Here is a 25,080-nt window from a genome sequence, read left to right on the forward strand (position 1 = left end):
GTCAAAACTGTCAAAATTGTCAAAATTGTCAAAATTTTCAAAACTGTCAAAATTGTCAAAATTTTCAAAACTGTCAAAATTGTCAAAATTGTCAAAATTTTCAAAACTGTCAAAATTTTCAAAGCTGTGAAAATTGTCAAAATTGTCAAAATTGTCAAAATTGTCAAAATTGTCAAAATTGTCAAAATTGTCAAAATTGTCAAAATTGTCAAAATTGTCCAAATTGTCAAAATTGTCAAAATTGTCAAAGTTGTCAAAATTGTCAAAATTGTCAAAATTGTCAAAATTGTCAAAATTGTCAAAATTGTCAAAATTGTCAAAATTATCAAAATTGTCAAAATTGTCAAAATTGTCAAAATTGTCAAAATTGTCAAAATTGTCAAAATTGTCAAAATTGTCAAAATTGTCAAAATTGTCAAAATTGTCAAAATTGTCAAAATTGTCAAAATTGTCAAAATTGTCAAAATTGTCAAAATTGTCAAAATTGTCAAAATTGTCAAAATTGTCAAAATTGTCAAAATTGTCAAAATTGTTAAAACTGTCAAAATTGTCAAAATTATCAAAATTGTCAAATTGTCAAAATTGTCAAAATTGTCGAAATGCTCGAAATTGTCAAAATTGTTAAATTGTCAAAATTGTCAAAATTGTCAAAATTGTCAAAATTGTCAAAATTGTCAAAATTGTCAAAATGGTCAAAATTGTTTGTTTGAAATTTGAATTCAAAGTTTGAAAGTTTTGAAACTGTCAAAATGGTGAAAATTGTCAAAATTATCAAAATTGTTCAAATTCCCAAATTTGTCAAAATTGTCAAAATTGTCAAAATTGTCAAAATTGTCAAAATTGTGAAAATTGTCAAAATTGTCAAAATTGTCAAAATTGTCAAAACTGTCAAAATTGTCAAAATTGTCAAAATTGTCAAAATTGTCAAAATTGTCAAAATTGTCAAAATTGTCAAAATTGTCAAAATTGTCAAAATTGTCAAAATTGTCAAAATTGTCAAAATTGTCAAAATTGTCAAATTGTCAAAATTGTCAAAATTGTCAAAATTGTCAAAATTGTCAAAATTGTCAAAATTGTCAAAATTGTCAAAATTGTCAAAATTGTCAAAATTGTCAAAATTGTCAAAACTGTCAAAATTGTCAATATTGTCAAAATTGTCAAAATTGTCAAAATTGTCAAAATTGTCAAAATTGTCAAAATTGTCAAAATTGTCAAAATTGTCAAAATTGTCAAAATTGTCAAAATTGTTAAAATTGTTAAAATTTTTAAAATTGTTAAAATTGTCAAAATTGTCAATATTGTCAAAATTGTCAAAATTGTCAAAATTGTCAAAATTGTCAAAATTGTCAAAATTGTCAAAATTGTCAAAATTGTCAAAATTGTCAAAATTGTCAAAATTGTCAAAATTGTCAAAATTGTCAAAATTGTCAAAATTGTCAAAATTGTCAAAATTGTCAAAATTGTCAAAATTGTCAAAATTGTCAAAATTGTCAAAATTGTCAAAATTGTCAAAATTGTCAAAATTGACAAAATTATCAGAATTGTTTTAACTGTCAAAATGGTCAAAATTGTCAAAATTGTCAAAATTGTCAAAATTGTCTAAATTGTCAAAATTATCAAAGTTGTCAAAATTGTCAAAATTGTCAAAATTGTCAAAATTGTCAAAATTGTCAAAATTGTCAAAATTGTCAAAATTGTCAAAATTGTCAAAATTGTCAAAATTGTCAAAATTGTCAAAAAGGTCAGAATTGTCAAAATTTTCAAAATTGTCAAAATTGTCAAAATTGTCAGAATTGTCAAAATTATCAAAATTGTTAAAATTGTCAAAATGTCATAATTTCCAAAGTTGTCAAAATTGTTAAAATTGTTAAAATTGTCAAAATTGTCAAAATTGTCAAAATTTTCAAAATTGTCAAAATTGTCAAAATTGTCAAAATTGTCAAAATTGTCAAAATTGTCAAAATTGTCAAAATGGTCAAAATTGTCAAAATTGTCAAAATAGAAAAAATTGTCAAAATTGTCAAAATTGTCAAAATTGAAAAAATAGTCAAAATTGTCAAAAAATACAATAAGTAAATAAGTTTCTATTAATTTCAATGTTTCGAAAATTGTCAATTTTGGAAATAAGTTTCCTTTGCCTTTCATACTCCCTGAGTTGAAGTGACACTTTAAAACAGAAATGAATGTCACACCACTGTCCGAGGTCTGTCAGCCCCAGAGACAGCAAACGAATGGCGAGTGAAAAACCCACCTGAGGCAAAAGTGGCGCCGGAAATCAGCAAAGTCATAAAGAAAACAACTGTCCTGTCATAACCGTTTGACCGAGCTTAATTCGTCTCTCTGTCTGTCTGCTTGTGTCTCCTTTCCAGTTGAATGAAGGGGTAGGGAGGCAAAGTTCAAAATGGGAATAAAAACCCAGCGAACGGAATAACCTGCTCAAAAGTCCACTATCGAAGCGAGGATTTCATTTTGCTTTCAGTGTCTTCCTCCCTGCCTTACCTATCCCAATCCAGGAACGGAAGGAAGGGACCAAAACAGGGAACCATCCTCTTCCCAATCCGTTTGCTTTACGACTACTCCGGAGCTGGTGGCCATGCCCCTTTGAGTTTTTACTGCACCCACCGGAGTGCGGAGTTCTTTTTTTTTCGTTTCGACACTGCAGCGCGCATTTTGAATGGGGATGTCGTAAAAAAACGGGCAAAAATTTGCACGCAAAACACATTTCACCATCATCAGTAGCCACCAGTAGTCGCCTTTCGGTGCTCCAAGATGGCAAATGTCACCATGGAAAGATTTTTTCCTTCCCTTCCGAAAAAAGCTGACGATAAATAATATAAAAAAACCTCATCCGAGGAATGGGTCCGGTGTCGTCCGGTGGACAGATAAGAATGAATATGTATGTACGGACCGGAAAAAAGAGGGAGCCCCGAGGAAAAAAAGGAATGCAAAATGAGCAGCAGCAAGCAACACGATGCCGATGATGATAACCTGGAGTGTAATAAGAATATTACTTAATGCTTGCCAGGAGCTTTGGTCTGGCTTTTTATTTATTTTTTGGCATTGGAACCAAGAATGAGACAGAGGCGTTCCTTCACTTTTGGATAAATGGAGAAACAAGGAGTTAAAGTGTGAAATTTTTGATGAATAACAATTTTTCAAACAGAATGGTTCAGATCAGACTGGTGTACCTGAAGTCACTTTTAGTCTCTGAATATTGGTTGATTTAGCTTGTTTTCAAGTCTAAAGATAGCAAAATATTAAACCTCCAGTAAAACTCTTGTAAAAAAAAGGTTGGATAAAGGAAGGAATTGAATAACATAGAAAAAAATTAGGAGTGGCTCCAGAGATTGAATTCGATGGTCTGATGAGGATCGAGATATGACATTCTGTTGAGTCCATGAAAGTCTTTAAACATTCATAACATTAAATTGTGCAATTTTTTGTTCAAAAATAAAGTTCGGAGTGAACAGTGCTTCAACGTTTTGGAGAATAACGATGAATAGTCAGAGTGGCTCCAGAGAGTGGAAATTACAAACTGTTTTAATTTTAGATGATGGTCATTCGCGCTAAATAAGGTCATTGAAATTCAAAAATATCTAAGTTGGGATCAAATAAATATCCGAGAGGTTATTCAAACGACATGAAAAAAGGGCTCTGTAGATGATTGTCTCATCTACAGACATCCATTATTTAAGAGACCTTAACCTTTTTCAGAAACTATTTTTTTCAAAAATAAAATTAATTAATGATAGGACCAATGACGAGTTCTATCCAAATTTTTTCTCATGTTTTAGAGGATTCAAAAGTTTACTTAAAACTCTATACCATAGCAAAGAAGCTGAAATTTTTTTTCTCAGGAAATAGAATTTTGTCTGATTTTACTCTTTATTCCCCTAAACTTTTCAATCAATTATGATAAAAGTAAGAATTTAAAATTTTGAACCAAAAGAGATTTTTTTCCGGTAAATTATGACAATTTTGACAATTTCGACAATTTCGAAAATATCGACAATTTTGACAATTTTGACAATTTTGACAATTTTGACAATTTTGACAATTTTGACAATTTTGACAATTTCGACAACATTGACAATTTTGACAATTTTGAAAATTTTGACAATTTTGACAATTTTGACAATTTTGACAATTTCGACAATTTTGACAATTTTGACAATTTTGACAATTTTGACAATTTTGACAAATTTGACAATTTTGACAATTTTGACAATTTTGACAATTTTGACAATTTTGACAATTTTGTCAATTTTGACAGTTTTGACAATTTTGACAATTTTGACAATTTTGATCATTTTGACAATTTTGATAATTTTGACAATTTTGACAATTTTGACAATTTTGACAATTTCGACAATTTTGACAATTTTGACAATTTTGACAATTATGAAAATTTTGACAATTTTCACAATTTTGTCAATTTTGGCAATTTTGACAATTTTGACAATTTTGATCATTTTGACAATTTTGACAATTTTGACAATTTTTACAATTTTGACAATTTTGACAACTTTCACAATTTTCACAATTTTGACAATTATGTCAATTTTGACAATTTTGTCAATTTTGTCAATTTTGACAGTTTTGACAATTTTGACAATTTTGTAAATTTTGTAAATTTTGACAATTTTAACAATTTTGATTATTTTGACAATTTTGACAATTTTGATAATTTTGACAATTTTGACAATTTCGACAATTTTGACAATTTTGACAATTTTGACAATCTTGACAATTTTGCAAATATTGAAAATTTTGACCATTTTGACAATTTTGACAATTTTGTCAATTTTGACAATTTTAACAATTTTGACAATTTTGTCAATTTTGACCATTTTGACAATTTTGACGATTCTGTCAATTTTGACAATTTTTACAAATTTTACAATTTTGACAATTTTGACAATTTTGACAATTTTGACAATTTTGAATATTTTGAATATTTTGACAATTTTGACAATTTTGACAATTTTGACAATTTTGATAATTTTGATAATTTTGACAATTTTGACAATTTTGACAATTTTGTCAATTTTGACAATTATGATAATTTTGACAATTTGGACAAGTTTGACAATTTCGACAATTTCGACAAACTTGACAATTTTGACAATTTTGACAATTTTGAATATTGAGACTTTTGTTCAATTTTGAAAATTTTGTCAATTTTGACCATTTTGACCATTTTGTCAATTTTTACAATTTTGACAATTTTGACATTTTTGACAATTTTGACAGTTTTGACCATTTCAACAATTTTGACAATTTTGACAGTGTTGACAATTTTCACAATTTTTACAATATTAAAAATTTTTACAACTTTCACAATTATGAAAATTTAAAAAAAAATTGACAATTTTGACAATTTCCAAAATTTTGACAATTTTCACAGTTTCTAAAATTTATTTCCATCTTAAGCAGCGTGTGGTGCCTCAAACAGCCCTCATTCGATTCTTCGGAAAAATCACACAAGATAAGTCTCATTTGGTTCAAAATTTTTAAGTCTGAACATCTTTTTTCTGAATTCTATTAAAAATGTAAGAAAATTATGAGTAAAACAGCCATAACTCCACTTCTCAATGCGTGTGGTGGCTCAACCAGCCTCTCGAAAAAAGTCTCATAAGATAGGTCTCATTTGTCTCAAAATTTTCAAGTCCGAACTAACTTTTATCATACTTAATTGAAAAAGTATTGGGGAATTGATGACGAAATCAGCCAATATTCCATTTTCCGAAGCGTGCAGTGGCTCAAACAGTCTTCATTTGATTTCTCGAAAAAAAAACCACATAAGATAGGTCTATTTTTGTTCTAAATTGTCTAGTCCAAATCAGTGTTTTTTCTGTCCAATCGATTTTCCGGACAATTTCATCAAAGGAAAGTATATTTTCATAAATTTGTTTCTTGTAGGAGGGAAGATATTGAATTTGTTCGCGGTTTATATTCTTTTTCATCACCTTGAGAAGTTCATATCATTTTTCAACAATTGGCATCTTGGAATATAAGTTATTGTTGTTTTCTTTCAATTGAAAGCATTTGAAAATGATAAAAAAAAAACGTTTTGTCACATCGGAAAAAAAATCAACCAAAGTCAAATTACTCAAAAAAATATTCACTGTTTCAAAGATAACAGTTAAATTTGTTTGTTTTACTTGGCACATTTTTCTTAACCTTTAGTGCTTAATATTTCAGTTATGAGGTATGGCTAAGGAATTCCCTGGCCCAGAAATCAAATCTCCTCATTATCGCTAAAGAAAAACTTCTTTCATTTGAGAGAAACCATAACCTCATAAAACTTCAAAAATAAAATAGAACGCTCAAATTTTCAAAGACACATCTGAACCCCCATTTCATTTTTTTTTTTCAAATTGATATCCAAGGTCTCTGAAGCCACTTACAAACTTCATGTAACTGTTATACCGAGTTTGACCTTTTTTCAGAACTAAAACTGTGCAATAATACCAGTCCTGGAAAAAACTAAAACTTATCAACAAACGGTTGTATGGGAAAATTATTAAACAAATTTAAACATATTCATACTGGCTCCAGAATGTAAGAACTATAAAATTTCATAACATCGAATTTTGCTAACGTCAACGCATGTCTGGATTGTATCAACAAACTCCAGAACGCCTCTGCTGCGTAACCAAGGTCACAATTTTTCACCGCCTCCTTCTCCTCTTAAAGTGCGACAATGAAAATAGATAGACAATGGCAAAAGTCACACAATTCAACGTCAACCAGCAAACACCTACACCTACACCCCGGAGCGCAGCGTTTAAGATCTTAAGATCTTCGCTTCGCTCGCTCGTCAAGTGTGTCCTGCTAATGCCACTTTATATTCATGGTTCGATGGGGAAGAGTTGAAGGGAAGGTAATTCTTTCCTCGGCATGCCTTTCAGCCAAAGTTGTTATAGTAACCTCCGACCTTCTGCAGAGCCATCTGCCATCTATTCTCTGACAGGAGAAAGAATGAGACCACTGCCAGATCAACGAGATTACAGCGATTGAATATGTCTTTCAAGAAGAGGTTACCGAACGAACAAAAATATAAAAAGTTAGTAAACACTGAACATAAAGAACGTGAAAAAACCTCAAATTGTTGCAATTTTGAATTTAACGTTGAATCAATTAAAAAAGTGCAATACAAAAATTTTGTCAATAACTAAAATCTCAGGTCTTAGTTCGAGCACTGATTTTAGATTGAACTTCTCAATGGAATGAATACTCGTTCGAGCAAAAGTAGCTTCAAGCGAAGAAGCATTCGTGGAACGACAAATAAAAAGTGCTATCGCGCTGACTACTGTCGGTAATATAATTAAGATAATTGCACCTCTGACAGAGAGCAGTGTAACCGGATTTGGTGTAACACTCCTCGACGTTTTGTGGCAGGCAGCACGGTTACTGTGAAATAGGTACCTCTTACCACCTGGAAGATGCGAAATGGAGCAGCAAAAAAAAGTGGATACCTACACTGTCCAAAGTAACGTGCTGTGAGAAAAAGCTTTACGAGGAAAAAAACGATTGTTACCAGACGCGACTTTTCTTTTTCTTTCTTTTTTTTGCTCACTGGTCACTCCGTACATATTAAGAACGAGAAAGTCGTTTCTTTTTCTGCCTTTAACTGCAACACCACACCGATACCGGATCCTAGTAAGCTGAGATAATCCAATCAAGTCATCCACCCGTACAGGAAAAAACCCACGGATTTAGTTTTCCAACTCGTTCATGCGAACGTTCACGCAAACAAAGAGAATAAAAAAACACAGGTCACTACGTTTCTTTTTTTGTTTTGCTTTTTATCCTCGTACAACGGTCGATGAAAACGGTTAAGCCATCATCATCGTCCAGCGACCTTTCACAATTCCCACCGTCTTGGCTTGGCAGTTTCAATGCGCTTAGTTGGAATTGGAACCTAAAACACACCCACGCACACGCACACACATACACACACCCACTTTGGAGCCAATAATCCACCCGGAAAACATCCATTCATTAAGAGAAAATGGTGAACATTGGTTGTAACGAAGATAACGGTGTTGTGTGCGGTTTATTTATTTTCTTTTAAGCTTCGACCAATTGATCGAGGCGATTGAACAACAAAACCAGGGAGCCGTTCATCCAAACACTGATACTTTGAGGTTGAAGGGCGGCTACATAGTTGGGTAATTGTTTTCCCACCAAGCCGCTGATAAAAGCTGCCATCATAATCGATGAACGCTGATGAATAATGATGAGCAATTTTGGCCAAAATTATCATACCCAATGCAATCTCTGTCAATCGGGAGGCTCATCAATCAATCGATATACTCCTATGTGTTTGTAAGTATCTACGTGGTAGTTATTTTTTATCTCTCAAACACCCCAGAGTAAATGAACCGTTCAACCTTTGTTGTTGTTGACGTTTCCACGGACATCATTCTGGAAGGGGTGCAGAGGCTGGCAGTCAGGCAGTAAGTCAATCAATTCATCGCATTTCCCCCCGTTCGCCCTTAAGCGCCGCTCTTTTTGCCATTTGGTCCATTCCATATTTACCAGCATTGAGCATATGTCCTATGAAGCAGATGTACATATTATTATTCGACCGACTCTGGGGACACTAATGAAAATAGATGAGTGTCAACGTGTGAGAATTAATCCTCCGGCAGCAGAGTTTCGATTCACCATTTCGAGCATAAGATTTTGATTGGTCTAGGGTAGATAGATGGTGGATTCTAGAACTGCAACAAAATTCCTCATTGGACCAAGTGAAAACGTAATCTCGATCAACAGAAAAAAAAACTATCACTGGTAGGTTGATTTGATGAACGGTTGGTTTTTTTTCCTTTTCGGTTGCTGGCTCTCTCTGTCCACTTCCTGCAACTAATTGCATTTGACTGTTTGTCATTCATGCTGGGTAGTGTTCAGGGAGGAGTTGGACCTGATTCTTGATTTACTCACATTAACTTGGGAAATCGAATTATTGTTTGCTCCTGGAAGCTAAGCGTAACATTACTTAGAGAAAAAAATAAACACCTTCTAGACATAAATAAACTTACATTTATCAATATATATATTCTTTAGTATAGTATGTTTTTTTAATCAAAAATCAAAGCCTACTAAACATCAAACAGCCATACCCACAACGCAAATCACTCCATTCTTATAATGTTCATTGGCTCAAAAGAAGATGAAAAATTTATAAATTTATGAATTCTGAGTCATTTGACTCAGGAGAAGCATTAAACTGATGTCTTGTACTTAAGAATCATGATTTTCTTAATGTTCCTAAAGTCAAAATAAAGCCAAACATTTAAACACCAGATCGCATCAAGATAAGCGTTTTCACATTTCACGTATCAGGCCTTTCGGAGACCTCAGAGCCCTTCGACTCAGTCGCGTTGTTTCCAGCCAGCGGCATCAGTCGTCCCGGCCCTGAGTTCGATTGCGGAGATGAGATTCTCCAGCCTGCATCGTCAGGCAAGTATAAGTTGCCCTTTGGAACTTTTACACCGCGTGACGCTTTTTCGGTTTCCAGTCGTACCAACAGCGCTGACTCCAGCCAGTATTACTTCGGCAACCACCCGCCCAACGAGAACATCTCCAACTATTCTGGGATTTCTGCACCGGGATGCAACGAGCTAGGCACTTCGGAGACCCCTGAGCCGTTCGACTCAGTCGCGCTGATTCCTGCCAGCGTCATCAGTCGTCCCGGTCCTGAGTTCGTCTGTGAACCTGCTCGCAACTTCGTGTTCCTAATATGACGTCATCGCCTTCACGGAAACATGGCTGAATGACCGCACACTATCAAGTCAGATCTTCGGCTCTGATTACGCAGTGTTCCGCTGTGACCGAAGCAAAAAAGTCCAGTGGAGGCGGGGTGCTACTTGCCGTGAAGTTGAATCTTCCAACACAGCTCATCGACAACAATCCCTGGTGCGATCTGGAACTTGTATGGATTCGCATTGATCTTGTAAACCGAAAATTCTACGTATGTGTAGTGTATCTGCCACCTGATCGCTCAAGAGATGTTGCCCTCGCTGAGTCGTTTTCTCGCTACATCTTCGAAGTTAGTTCCTTCTGCGCTCCAGAAGATGACTTACTTGCCATTGGCGACTTTAATATGCCCGGTTTGAAGTGGTGCTCCAACCATGGCAGCTTTCTGTACCCAGACCCAGCACGCTCTACTTTTTCGGCGCCTTCAAACATCTTATTGGACTCCCTGAGTTCCGCGACCTTGCGCCAGATCAACGACGTGGTGAACGAATACGGTCGTACGCTGGACCTCTGCTTTGCCAATGATGGGCCTCGTTTACCGACCATCGAATTCGCTCCTGCACCGTTTGTAAAAGTAGTCCCACATCACCCTGCTCTAATTGCCATCACTTGAAGTAACTAGGTTGAACGCTACAGTAGAGAAACCAGCGAACTTCTACCTCGACTTCAAGAACGCTAACTCCGACGACATCTCTCACATTCTGGGCACTATTGACTGGATATCTGAGCTTGATCTTATCAATCCCAACGCTGCCGCTGATACCTTTTCACACATTCTGAATTATGTCATCGATCGCCACGTTCCAAAGCACTCTGGAGACGGAAACATGCGAATCCCCTGGATCACGACTGAACAGCGACAACTGAAGACGGCAAAAAGATGTGCTCTTCGAAACTACAAGAAGCAAAAATCATCCTACACTAGGGATATATATCGTAGACTTAACTCCGTTTATAAAAAGCCAGTAAACTTTGTTACCGTAACTATCTACGTCGCGTACAACGTAACCTCAAGTCTTGCCCAAAATCGTTTTGGAAACACGTAAATAGTCAGCGGAAAGAACCTGGTATACCTTCAAACATATTTTTGGACGGCATAACGGCGAACTCTGACCGTGGAATCTGCGATCTCTTCGCCCAAAAATTTTCCAGTATCTTCACTTCAGCTTCAACATGCCCAGAACATTTAGCTAGCGCTGTCAGGAACGTTTTGCTCAAGGCCGTGCGAACGGGGGGGGTTTTAGGGGTTTAACCCCCCCCCATGAAGATTTTTTCTAAGTAAAATTTTCACCGAAACGACGGAAAATTACTTGATGTTAAAATGTATTTGAAAATAAGTGTTAACAAAAAAGTCAAGAATTTTTCTAGCCTCCGGCGGAATTTAATCATAAATCACCCTTAACTTGAGACATTTCGATCTACGATACTATTCGACGTTTACGAATTGAAACTAAGTTTGGTTCTAAATTGCAATTAAATTAATCTTTTGTATAGGAACTCAAATCTTGACGTACAAAAACCCTACTTCGTCTTCAAAATTAGTTTTTATTAAGAAGTGTAACTAAATAAGCACAGAGTTTGAAACGAACTATTTTTTTTATTTAAAAAACCGTTATTTTAATACAAATGTTATGCTGATATAAAATATTCAAGAAACCAATTTCGACTAAATTTTATTAAGTGTTTTTGTTTTTCTGAATGTTCAACACAACACATAATTTACACAAGGCCACAAAATTTTCATTTTCCGGAGGTGCAATGAATTAAAAAGGTAATTTCGAATAATTTGGACACCTTGAATCTGAATATGCGATATTTCTATCAACTTTTGTTATTAAAATGACATTTGAAAATAAGTCAAAAGTATTTGAGAAATTTCTGCATTGTTTATACAAAAAATCAAATCCAAAACCTATCATTCATAACTTAAAGTTTTAAATGGATTATCAACTTTCCTCAAGAATTCAAGTATTTTTGAGTTCTGCGAAAAAAGTTTTATGTTTTTTTTTTAACTTTTTTTCATTTAAAATTTTTAAAAAGTTTTAAACTAAACTGAATTTTAAATATTTCTAAGAAATCAATTATTTATTTTATTAACATAGAATTCCGTTAATTTATTCTAAGAAATCATGTAATCTTTTTGAAGGTTTCAAAAAATGTGTTAAATAAAATCAATTTTTATTTACACTTTTTACAGTTATGTTAAAAGTACTTGTGATGATATCTTTCCTTTTTTAAATTGTTGAATTTTAAATTTTTTAGATCATGCATCATTTTCATCATAATAATATCCTTTAATTGGATGAAGAATGATAAACAGAATCAGAATTAGATTTTTACGTATATTTAGGCTTGTTAGTTAATCAGTTATCAATTTTTGATTTCACTTAAAACTGATATATTTTAAAACTCCTTATCACCAAAACTCAACATGTTCGACCAAATTTAATAAAAGATTCAAGTTCTTACCCCTAAAATCTACCAAATCAATCATTAAAAATAAAGCACCAAAATGCTGTTGCCTTGAGTCATCAATTAAATTATGTAAATTTTTATGGTGAAACGTGTTTAATAAAAAAAAAACCTCCAGAAATGTTCAAAAAAAATTATCTGAATTTTGTTTAAATTTTCAAATAAATTAACGGAATTTTAAAGTGCAGTTTTTTCTAATTCTTTTATTAACTTGCCGAATTTTTCAGTCGAAATATTTAAATTTTAGAAATAATTTTAACAAATTTGTTTTTTGAATTCTGAATTTTTGTGTACTTGACGCATAAGCCCTTAGGTCTTAATTGAAACTTGATTTGAAGTAGGTAGCAACTTTAATCTTAATTTTCATGCGAAATGTTAACTAACTTTGTATTTGCTTTTTGTTACAATCTTTGTTGTAACTTGGAACTCTTTCAATTTTCATCAGTTTTCATTGATCATTCATGAAATTACCCATTTCCTAACATTTCCTTGTAAGTATAATTGAACATGAAGTCAGTATTTTGAACTTCAAAATGAACTATTTAAGCCATTTATTTTTCTATAAATAAGATTTTTCTCTGACTTCTTTCACTGGCACTGGCACTGGCAAAGAATAATAAATATATCTATTCTTCTTTTTATCAAATTAAATTAAACCATCAAAAATTGAATAAATTCTCCAAATTTCAAAAAGATTTTTTTCAGTTATCAAAAACTCACATTTTTAATCGCGATTGAATATTTGTGTATAAATTCAAAATACTACAGCGGAATTATTCAATCACCTTTCAGTTGAAAATTAAGAACAGAATTTTGATAACGATGGATAAAAATGAACAATTATTATTATTTTCCTAAAAACTAATCATGGCTAGTTTTTTACCAGATTGGATATTTATTTTAGAATCCAGATTTCTTTTAAGCTCTGTGATTTGGAAACGTTTACTTTAAATTAGCTTAGAAGTTCTTTTGAAACAAATTTCTAGTTCAGAATAACATAACATAATTTTGAAAAAAAAAATATCAATGACTTACCAAAAATTTGAAACTTTCATTCTGGTATGATTGAATACTCTGTTTTTTTTTCACAGTCTAATTTATTTTTAGTTTGTGTAGTAATCATGAGTGAAAAACGGTGTTAGAAATTTCTTTCCTTTTTTATGGTTTATTTTTGGTATTGCTATTATTTTGAGCTGAATTTGAAATTCGAAAACCCCCCCCATGGACGGGTCCTTCGCACGGGCCTGGTTTTGCTATTGGACTTTTCAATAAATGGTATTGAAATCGAGGAAGCAGTCATCTCTGCAGCAGCGAAGCTTAAGAATTCCTTTTCTACGGGCCCGGACGGGATACCAGCTGCTTTTTTAAAAAGTTTTATGCTTTTTTTTTGCTGACCCCTATTCGGCTCATTTTTCAAGCTTTGCTAGATAGAGCCACCTTCCCTCTACTATGGAAGGAAGCTTACATGTTCCCGGTACATAAAAAAGGAGATAGGAGTTATGTTAACATTAACCGTGGAATCTCTGCCTTACGATCGATTGCCAAACTATTCGAATTGGTGGTTTTGGATCCTTTCTTCACGTACTGCAAGAATAACATCTCCAATGATCAACACGGATTCATGCCCAAACGCTCTACGACAACTAACTTGCTAACGTTCACTTCTTTTGTGCATGAAAATTTTGCTGCCAAATCTCAAAACGATGCAGTCTATACCGATCTGTCCGCTGCATTCGACAAGGTGAATCATGAGATTGCCATCGGAAAACTCGAACGCTTAGGATTCAGTGGTACTCTACTCGGCTGGTTCCGCAGTTACTTGACTGGTCGTAAATTGATTGTTCGAACGGGTGACACCTTTTCCAGGCAGTTTCTTGCCACCTCCGGTGTGCCCCAAGGTAGCCATCTCGGACCGATTGTTTTCCTAATTTATTTCAACAACGTGTTGTCACTCCTCGACGTCCCCAAACTTTACTATGCTGATGACCTAAAACTATTTTACACCATAAACGACAACGACGACATAAATTTTCTGCAATGTCAATTCAACCTCTTCGCTGAGTGGTGCGACATTAACTGCCTGCCATTAAACCGCAGCAAATGTGCAGTCATCAGCTTTTCCCGTAAGCGGCACCCTTTAATTACGGAGTACTTCCTTGGAGACGAACCCATCTCACGTGTGAACCACGTTAACGATCTTGGCGTAATCTTAGATCAGCGCCGGGAATTCAAGGCACACACCAACTACGTGATTGACAAAGCAAAAGCTTATACTGCAGCATTGTTCGTTCCATCCTTGAATACGCTTCAGCTGTCTGGTGTCCCTACTACCAGAACGGTGTCGATCGGCTCGAGGCTATTCAGCGACGATTCTTGCGATATGCCCTTAGACACCTGAACTGACAAGACCCTTTTCGTTTTCCTAGCTACGAAAATCAATGCCACCTCATAGATATCGACACCCTTCAAGCCCGCAGACAAGCAACACGTGCCTCATTTGTCGCCGACCATAGCTAATTTCCATAGCTTTTGATGAGATTGTTGAGTAAATTAGTTGTACCTAATAATATAAATATTAAAAAGTAATAGAGTTAGCACCTCTGAAATAATAAAACACCTAAAATATGTAAACATATTTTTTAAAATATTTCAAATAGAAAATTTTCAAAAAAAAAGTGTATGGAGATCACCGACCAAATATTTTAATTTTTGGTGAAAATGAACCAGAAAAAGCAGTACTTTCTTTCTATGTAAAAATTAGCGTTACTATTTTTTCTTCTTCAAGTTCATCTACGGAACACACCGTGTATCTGTTTTAAAGTATATTCTGTACGCGTATGAAATTTTGGTTAATTAATCAGAAGTACTTTCCCAAAAAATGTTCCATGTCCTTCCTTCCCAAGTGATGATACAATATGGAACCAACAGAAAATTTACATAAATTACATTGAATCATGGGTTTTCCAGATGAACAAAGCTGTAGTTTCAGGTGTAACTTACTTATTGTACAATCTCGACTATTGTTCATAACGATCACACACATTTTTTTTTATAAATTCGATTGTCAGTCAGCAGGCACTAAAGTAGGCTATGGGTGTCGACATCCCCTTCACTTGTGGGTAGGCCTACATAGGTACTAGGGCGACAGGGTGACTGAAACACTGAAAGATGATGATATTGGTCCCGCAGCGTTACGGTCAAGTAAGTAGGGGTACGGTCTCACAACGGGGTCCCATAATCAAAGTCGAGTCTTCGCTCAGTGAAAGTGTCGGCGGCACCAATCCCAGCCCAATGCCCAGGGTGTGTTCAACTACTTCCTACTAACATCACCTCCACCACCAATGGTGTTCGTCTGTCAGCAACAGCAGCAGCAGCTCCAAACAATAAAGGACAACTGCCGGACAAGCCAATTAACTCGATGATCCTTCAGTTACATCATGGCAGTCAGTGCTGCTGCTGTTTGACCAACCAAACGAAGAACGGCATGAATGGAGCATGTTCTACACGACACGTGTGTGTTTGTGTGTGCGCTCAAAAGTAGGAGCTAAGTAGGCGTCGACTCCAATGAATGGTGTGTACTTCCAAACTGACGAGGAGTCGAGAGTTGGTCAGTTGTTTGCATTATGGGTGACGCTGTGAGATTTTCAAGTGTTCAATGTCACCCGCAGTCACTCGATTTGACGTTTGTGAAGTTTGTTTCCAAATGAATTGATTTCAACGGGGTGGGATTTCTTCACGAATTTTACAGAGGACACAGAAATGATTTTAATGTTATTTTTATATTATTTTCACAAGAAAGAATCTTTGTTTCGAGAGAATTCATTGTTTCAATTCTACAAATTAATCAAAAGCCCGAGTTGATAACCTTCAACTCCAAGAGTGAGGAAAAAATAGCAGAAAAAATATTGATTTCCGGTTCCGTGTCCGCAATCGACTTGGATCTAGGGATGCCAGGTGAATGGGATCTATGTGTAGGTGTGTGTACGTGTGCCCGCCAGAAACGGGAAACCATCGGCTCGGGTCAAGTTTTTGGTGTGTGTAAATGTGTGTGTATGTGTTTGGAACTTCTCCGGATTCGAAGCTGGATAATTGGAGAATGAATTGTTGATGAGTTTTAAAGTGCACACTCGTGAGTTTTCGACTTCCAGTGGCCGGCCAGTGGGACTTTTGCGTTCGATAGAATAAAAAAATAGAGAGGCTTTTCTCATTTGATTAAATTTGTGGGGCTTCCGAAAAATATTCGTTTAAATTCGCCATTAACTATTCACTAAAATTTAAAACATTTTTCCAAGAACAAAACCTTATTGAAGAACGTATAAAATCAAAGTAAGCATTTGGTGGTAATGATTCTTCTAGCGTGATTTTCTTGCACCGTGTCGTTAGCAGGTCAGTTTTGTTGTTGAAAACATTACGGAATCACTAACTGAATACTTAACCTCCTCTCATGAAACGTTCATGAATGACATTTGCATCATTAAAGTTAGGAACTGTTATCGAGAGTACCGAAACCTCGTAAACAGCAGCTTTTCAATGAGGTTGTAGAAGATCCTTGCATGTTTCGGTGGTATACAAGGAGGTAAAAAACGACTTCCCACTCTAATTACCTCTTTTCGTGTATGCATTTGGAATCGAAGAAGAAGAAAAAAGTTCCAACCCAGACCACTCAGCGTTTGCCACACATAGTGTATGACAGCTTAAACCAACCCCAAGTTCCCAAGCGTGTCACGAGTTTCCGCCTGCCTTCCAGTGAACACGTCCAACTCTGGTGGGACTCCCTTCTCGGGTTGAAGGGGTGGGATCATTTCATGCACCGTATCGCTTCTACTGGTGGAATAAAAAGGACCAAATTCAGCAAATTTTCTACTCGAATACCTAGGACCTTTTTTCGTCATGTGTTTCCATGTGTTTGTACGAATGTGGGATTCAAAACTTTTCACTTAGTAGGCGATGGGCTGCCGTGCAATGGTGAAATGTCATCTCTCATTTTCCCCTTCACCCAAAACCGAGGCTGGTGAACTAAGCATGAAAAGTGCATTTCAGTTTCCATTTTTTATGCATAAAAACGTCAGCGAAAGGTTCTTGCTCCTCGAAGCGAGATTCCTGCCCCTTGCTCGCTATTAAAAGTTCAGAAAATATATATATTTTAAAAATGCTCGTTTCCTTTTTCTCGCTTGCTGGAGAAAATTTCGTATTCCGCTTTTATGTCAAATCACCATGTCATCGTGCTATCGTTTTCGGTTAGCATTTTCGCGGCGGCCCTTTGAAGGAATTTTCCAAGTTCCCATGCAAAGTGCTCAAGTTAAGCCACCAATGTCACTCCCGAAACGGCTTGCGATAAAAAAAAATCGATTCACTATGACATTAAGTCACCCACCATGTTCCTCCACCATCTTCCCGCCTACTTTCTACGAAGCCAGTGGCTGCAACAAGGACGACTTGAAGTACCTATATAGCAGCCGATTTCAAAAAAAAATCCCAGCTTGCTATGGCATGTCACGCCAGCCCTCGAAAACTAGCATCAGTACTGGCTTTAATGAAAGTTTAATGTGGCCAATTTTACACTGAATAGGGTTCCCACGATAATTTGGTTGGTTGTGTGGTTGCAAAAAAATGGAACGCAGCCCTGATCTGCTCTGTTCGGAGTGCACGCTCTGTTCATGCTGGCTGGTCCATCATCATTATCATCATCATCATCAGGAGCAGGGCTGCCACAGAGATCGAACTATGAAATGGTAATTTAGCTATATTTAATGATGCTATTTGAGTAAAGATCCTTGGGGGGAAAGTGCATGTTGAATGGGTTGGTCGGTCGCGTGATATGCGATAATTGACTGCTGTCCCGAACCTGTCCATCCATCAGTTGCATACCATCATACTTCCACTTTTAGTTGGTGTACAGTTGGCTTCAACGAAAATTGTTAACGGAAAAGCGGCTGTTAACGGAAGGAAAAAAAAGAAAACTCGTCATCTGCTGATGCACTACCATTACAACTACCTATCAACTTTTTCAACATTGTTGCAAATCCATATTGTCATCGAAAAGCGGCGGCTGTCGCGAGTCATTTGCATATTTCTGATGGCTGTTATTCGATACCGATGATCGTCAGCCAGGGTTTACAAGCGCTATTTGCTAATTATCGTCAATATTGACACGAAGAGTAATGGTTTAATTTAAGTTTGAGTTTTTTTTCGAGTTGTTTTATGACACGACAGAGTATGGAATCGAAGACAGTGTGTTGTTTAATTATTTGCTGTCTTACTACAATTGAGTCTCTGAATTTATCGACTGATGAATGAAAAGATCATGAGAATATACATATGTATGAGAGCTAGACTAGTTTTATGTTTCGTTTTACAGATAACCTTAAGTTTGTGCCTTTTCCATCGTCGATCTCCTAGAAGTGAGTGGTTTAACAGACTGCCTATTGACTTCAAATAGGTTATTACTAGTATCAGTATTAAATTAGATCACATTACGATTAGAACATAAAAAATTTGTATTGAATACATTAAAATTGAACAATTGTGAACGTGTTGCCAAAAACGAACGGGGTCTGTATTTCAAAGATTTTTTTTATATTTTTTTAAATTTTTCCAACTTCGAAAACAAAAAAGTTGTTTGAAAATGGAGATGAAAACTTTATGTACAGTGTCGGACAATAGAATAGGACCACAGCTCAATCCAAAACAGAAAGTGACAAAACTTTGAGAAAAAAAATTTCATTTAAGTGCATCAAACCATTTACAAATTGTAGATTCCATTCTTCGAAGAAATTAAAATCATCCGTAAATCCGTAAATCCGTTCATGGTAAAAAAAAATTAAAAAACGCATCACTTCTCGCACCCGGTTCGGCATCGACTCCACCAGCTTTTGGCACGTTCTCACCGGGATAGCGTACCACACCGCCTGGATTCTCTCCCACAGCTGCTGCTTGTTTTTTTTTTAATTTTCGGTGTACACCTTACGTTTAACTTTTTCCCATAGGTTCTCTATGGGATTTAGATCAGGGGACTGTGCTAGCCACTCCATAACGTCTACCTTATTATCCTGGGACCATTTTTTAACAATTTTAGCGGTATGTTTGGGGTCGTTGTCCTGCTAGAACTGCCACTTTAGGGGCATCTCCTACTCGGCGTGTGGCAGCATTACTTCCCGAAGTATCTGGGCGTAGAGAGATGCTGGTCCATAATCCGGTCGATCCAGTACAAGGGACCCACCCCGTACCAAGAAAAGCACCCCCACACCATGATGCTACCTCCTCCATGTTTGAATGTTTTATTTGTATACTGGGGCATATACGCACAGCCGAGTGAGCGATGGACCCAACTCTTTCCGTCCGAGCCGATGAGGTTCACTTTGGTCTAATCCGACCACAGCACATTTCTCCATAGTTTCTCCTTTTCCGGACCGACCCAATCGAAGTGGCCCTTCGCATACTTCAGCCGCGCCTTAAAGTGCTTCGGCGCCAGCATCGGCACCTTCCGGGGACGCACAGATAAGTTCAGCTCGTCTCTGATCTGCTTGGACGCTTTGAAAAGGTCCTTTTGCGAGGCCCGCTTGATTGCCGAATCGTCCTTCGGCGTCGATTTGCGGGGGCGGCTGGTCAGTTCCCGTTTGTCGGTGCTGTGAAGCGCGTTGAAAACGAAAGTTTTCGACTTTCCTAAGTAGTCGGCAATCTCGCGTTGGCTTTTGCCAGCTTTGTACAGATTCCGGATGATCGCTCGCTGGACCTCCGTGCAGTGCCCGACCCATCGCTTTTTTGCTGAAAACAGAGTAGAAGGAAGGAAATCTTTATTTTTTGTTTGTTTTCATGATTTACATGGTTAATTTTATGGGAAATACTTACCAGGACACGAAAATGGACAAACAACACCGAAAACAACACCTCTTCTTCAAATCTAGAGCGCTGAAAATGCCGGAACAGCCAAACCGATGAGCTGGTCTTATTTTATGACGCGACTTTTTTCACCCTCTGACAGCTTTCTGGTCGAGTAGAACAAACGGGTTGCTTTGATTGCAACAAACGTGCAGTATACAAAGATGGCATACTACAATAAGTGCTTGCCGCTAGGTGTCGCATATTATTATATTTGAATTGGCAGTTTGAAGGTGATTTGGATATTTTGCATTAGAGCGGTCCTATTTTATTGTCCGACACTGTATTAATGAATGAAATTTAAAAGAGCGAATCGTAAAGCAAACGAACTAGATAAGCGATAGAAGAATCAACTGCCGGATTTAACAGAAAATTAATTAAAACTTGATTGTGGCCCTACTCAAATCAGCATTTAGTAGATGGTACTCTTTGAACATCCTGCGCGAGATAAGTTGCCAAAAAGTACAACAATATGGTAATAAAAAATGCCACAAAGATGGTAAAACGACTTTTATCGAAAAAAACGAAACGAATATTGAAGCTCTCTGGAGCCACGACTAAAATATAAGAGTTTATAACCCAAATTCTTCAGATTCACATAAGATTGACCTTGTTGAATTGCTTAACGTATCCAGTGGCTGATTACGAGAATGGATCAGCCACTGGATGGAACTTTTCCTGACAGCTTCAATTACTCTCTGGAGCCACGATTTCCGAACTTCATCGGTTGAAGCCACCTTGAATTTTGCATTATTTATCACAGTTGATTAAAAAAACGACTTTCACTACTCTCGAATTAAATTTTAAGCACTCAGAAAGTTTCTAAAAGTTTGAATGTACATTAAATAAGTTACCAATCGAACAACGCGAGCACCAAAACTTAGCTCAACGGCATAAACGGAATGCGAAAGCCATTACATTTTTTCTCAATGTGCGGCTCTCTTGTCTCGTCGCTTACCTTGGACAAGGGTCAAACATTCCATCTTCTGTAAAACTGTAAAGCTTTTCAATTCCATACGCAATGTCTGGATCAAGGTGGTCTTCTATGGATTTTTCAAAGTTGACCCAATCGGCTTGATCGTAGATTGAACTTTGCTTGCGGTTGATAGGTATGTAAGTGAAGAGTTTTCTCAGATAATGATATCAATCAATTTTCAAAGAATTTAAAAATAGAAAAATTTTAGCTGAATATTGTATGACATTATGAGTTACAAGGTTTTCAAAACTATAAAAATTTGTATAAACCGGAAATGTAGCGGTTTTAGTTAGGAGTGTCAAATTAATTCTCCAAAATTCTGATCCATCAATATGGCTTCATGATAACTGACATAGAAGCAGAAACAGACACCATATAGCCTCATTCTTCAGTTGTTTCCCTTAAAAGTCGGCCAACCGACCAAATCAATGCACTTTTCATTAACTTCGGGCTGCCCATTGTTGCTAACCACATGAAGGCAAAACCTCCTACCGGAAAATCTTCCCCATGTGTGCCAAACATCAGGAAAAGCGATTTCACTGGTGACCCCATCCAAACAATAGCACTTGTCGAATACGGACACTAATCTTTGTTTAAGATTATTTTTGGAATAACTTTTATTACATTTGGAATGTCAAACTTGTATAAAGTGTTAAATGCAGTTTAAAAAAATATCAGCAGGGATTTCGATTAATTTAGGAATGTTCTAAGTGAAGAATCCTTAAAGCATCGTCCACATTCAACTAAAAGCAACCGAGAGGCAACAGCAAATTGTGGAACGCGAAAACCAATCGATCAAAAAGCTTTTAGGGGAAACATCATCATCATCATCATCATCGTCATCATCATCGCCACGCCATCATCATCATCATGAGTGCTGTGGCCCGTGGCTGTGACCCAATCGAGTTGAGGCAGCCAGGAAAAGCCTTTGCCAAAAGCTAGCTAACAGCGCGACATGCAATTTGTTTGGCCAACTTCATTGCCCGCGAGATTTACGACGACAAAGGAAGACGACGATGGCGGCCCGAAAACTTATAGGAAAAGCTAATAACCCCATACATACTCTTGGAATGTTCGGGGGGACGAATAAATCTGTCACGAATTCGGTTTATTTTTTCTCTTTCGTCTTAAGTTTGTAAAGCGCGCTTTCGGATTCGAAGCTTAACTCAATCACGAATATAGTTTCTTTGTAATAGAGTCCGACTCGTTGGTGCTTTCATCAACAATAAAGATTCAATTTAATGCAATTGCATGATTCAACAATTGTTTGGGGTCAAGATGTTTTACAATTTAACCAGTACCACGTGCTTCAAGCAAATGTTCTTAGGTCTACCGTTTATCAATGTGTCTCATAAATTTAAACTTCCCATTGCGGAAACAATTCTTACACTCTTGCCAGCAGAACCTCCCTAGTTATAACCAATCGAAAGCTATTTCCTAGAGAAAGAATCGATTTCTTTCGGAAAAGCGCTCAAGCAACTAAAATAAATACACGACTAACCTAATCTCGTTTTCTTTTTCTCCTCCATCCCTCAACGCCAACAATAAACTACCGACTACATCGATTGTATTTACTGCTTCTGGTCGAACTTCTCCTTGCCCACCCACCCCATCAACATCCTCCCTCCTCGATTCTTGCGGTGGCGGCGTGGAATTGCTGGTGAAAAAAAAAAATAACCAGGCCACGGGACCGATTACCTGAACCTGGCCCTCCGGGATGGCGGAGTGTCGCTTACGATGGGATTGTCCAACGGCAAACAGGAGATGCACATCAAGCCGGCCCGGGTTCGCTTCGACGACCACCAGTGGCACAAAGTTACGGTGCATCGGCGGATACAGGAGGTAAGCTTCATTTTATGTGGTTCTTCTTCTTTTTCGAATGACCGAAATCGGCTCTTACATTCTTGCACTGTCAGTTTTTTTCGCGTTAAAGCGAATTCAATAGCTTCCGAACTTTAGTTTTTAAGGGAACAGCAAAAAAAATTCTTCAAAAACAGTAGTTACGTACAAAGTGGAGTTAAGGTGTCTGAGACTGCGACCATAGGGATTACATCAACAAAATTAGCAACAATAGCACAAAATCAAAATGGATCCACTTCAAAAACGATAACATTAAAAATCAACCACTTTGTTTGCAACATTAATCAGCTTTTTCGAACAGTGCAATAGAAGACGCTCTAGCAACGACCATACAGCACAGAAGAAAAAAAACTCGAATTAATGAAATTTTGATGACCCATTGCAGCGAGCAAGCTGCCTGTCGACCTGCATCCGGTGCAGTGTGCAGCAGCCCCAGTTGTGAATGATAATTGCAAGCAGTTCTATTTTTGAAATTCCATTTCACGACAACGACGATAGCCATCATTTTCTTTCTCTTCTTCTCGTTTTTTTTTTTTCGTGTGTCTTTAACGTCCGCCTTGTGCCGTCTCGTTCCCGTGGATGTAATAGATTTCATCGATAACCAGCTTCTGTCGGGTAAGTAAATTCTATTTACGATTCAAATCGATTTTTGAGACCTACGATGGCAATTGTAGGAGCGAATTGAATTTAGAAAGTTTGCCATCCGAATGATGTTTTAACAATTTGCATTCTATTCTGACACTCGAATTCTATACTAAAAATCTTGAAAAATTTCAAATGCCTCGAGTATTTCCAACATCACTTTAATATTCCTGACGTTTCGAAGATTTAATCAATTTCGAAATATGAAAGTTTTGAAAGAAATAATACAAAAAGCAAGTTAGCACAATTCCTCAAATTGATAGAAAAGTTTAACAAAGGAGCTAATCTTTAATTTGTTAAAATAAAAATAAAACCCCGTATTCTTTAAGGAATTGATTCTAAAAATAAATGAAAAAATTATTTCAGAATAAGAAGTTGTGTACATTTTTGTAAATTGTCAACATTGTCGAAAAAAAAACGTTTTTCAATTCTCAGTAAGGTTATTAATAAGGTTACAAGATTTAAAGCAATTACAAGTGTGAAATTCCAAAAAAGTTGACAAGCTACCTTTAAATTACCAAAACAGAAATCAAATTACAGCTGTAAAATTGCCAAAACTTTCAAATAAAAAAAACGGTACCGAAAGAAAATACCAAACAACATGAAATTGAAAATACCAAACAACATGAATGTATGTATGTATGAAAACCCACCAGTGGCTGATAGGTTTTTCGACCCGAGTCGATACGGAAAGACTCGATTCCACATTCAAATATTGTTAATTGCAGACAACCACTTTCTTGGGACAGGTTTGAGCCATTTTACCCCCTTCCAACTGCTCGAACTAAAAAAAATCCTTTATATTATTCATCATTATTACAACTTACCACACTATCAATGTAACAGAATTTATAAGAGCAAGTCCATTGGTGTTGGGAGAAAGTGGTAGAAATTTTGACATTTTAGCACATTTTGAAAACTTTACCATGGGAAAACATTTCAAGATCCGTGGCCTTCAAGAGTTTTTACAACAGGTGTTATATTCTCACATGCTGTGATGCAAAAATAGCTCGTTTTTTATCACATACTGCTGAAATGGAAACCGTGCTGTAAAAAAAATTAACGCCCAAAGATCTTGAAAACATTTTTGCATAGTAAAATTTTCAAAACGTGCTACAAGTGTCATAATTTCTACCACTTTCAATCAACACCAGTGAACTTGCTCTAAAGGAAAGAAATCTTCGAATAACAACTATAGAAATTTTTCAGGTCCCAGTAAGCCGGTTTAGCAGGAAGTTTGGAAAACCTGAAAATAAAAACGCTTTTTTCGCAACATTAAACCTGGTTTGTTCTACCGAAAAACATTTCCCAATTTTTTAAGCTCCATATTCGGTCAAATCTGGAGAAATGCACATCCAGTTTCATTGGGAACCAACTTTTCTAAAATGATTTTCTGTTTTGGCTTATTGGCGGACTTTTCCAAGAAAACAGTGGAAGATGTGAGGGACAACTCACTAGCCAAAATATTTTCCATTTTTCCCAAG

General features: G+C 36.2%; 1 protein-coding gene across 11 annotated transcripts in view; it reads left to right on the plus strand.

The window, feature by feature from the left end:
- LOC129747528 (neurexin-3a) overlaps window positions 1-25,080 on the plus strand; it is a 200,796-nt gene that overhangs the window by 133,098 nt on the left and 42,618 nt on the right. For all 11 annotated transcript variants that reach the window (XM_055741795.1, XM_055741819.1, XM_055741835.1 and 8 more), the window contains 2 exons: window positions 22,776-22,936; window positions 23,543-23,569. In XM_055741795.1, coding sequence (XP_055597770.1) covers window positions 22,776-22,936; window positions 23,543-23,569 — 188 coding nt within the window. The remainder of the gene's footprint in view (window positions 1-22,775; window positions 22,937-23,542; window positions 23,570-25,080) is intronic.

This window comes from Uranotaenia lowii, chromosome 1 (genome assembly GCF_029784155.1).
Source record: "Uranotaenia lowii strain MFRU-FL chromosome 1, ASM2978415v1, whole genome shotgun sequence".
NCBI classification, from domain to species: Eukaryota; Metazoa; Arthropoda; class Insecta; order Diptera; family Culicidae; genus Uranotaenia; species Uranotaenia lowii.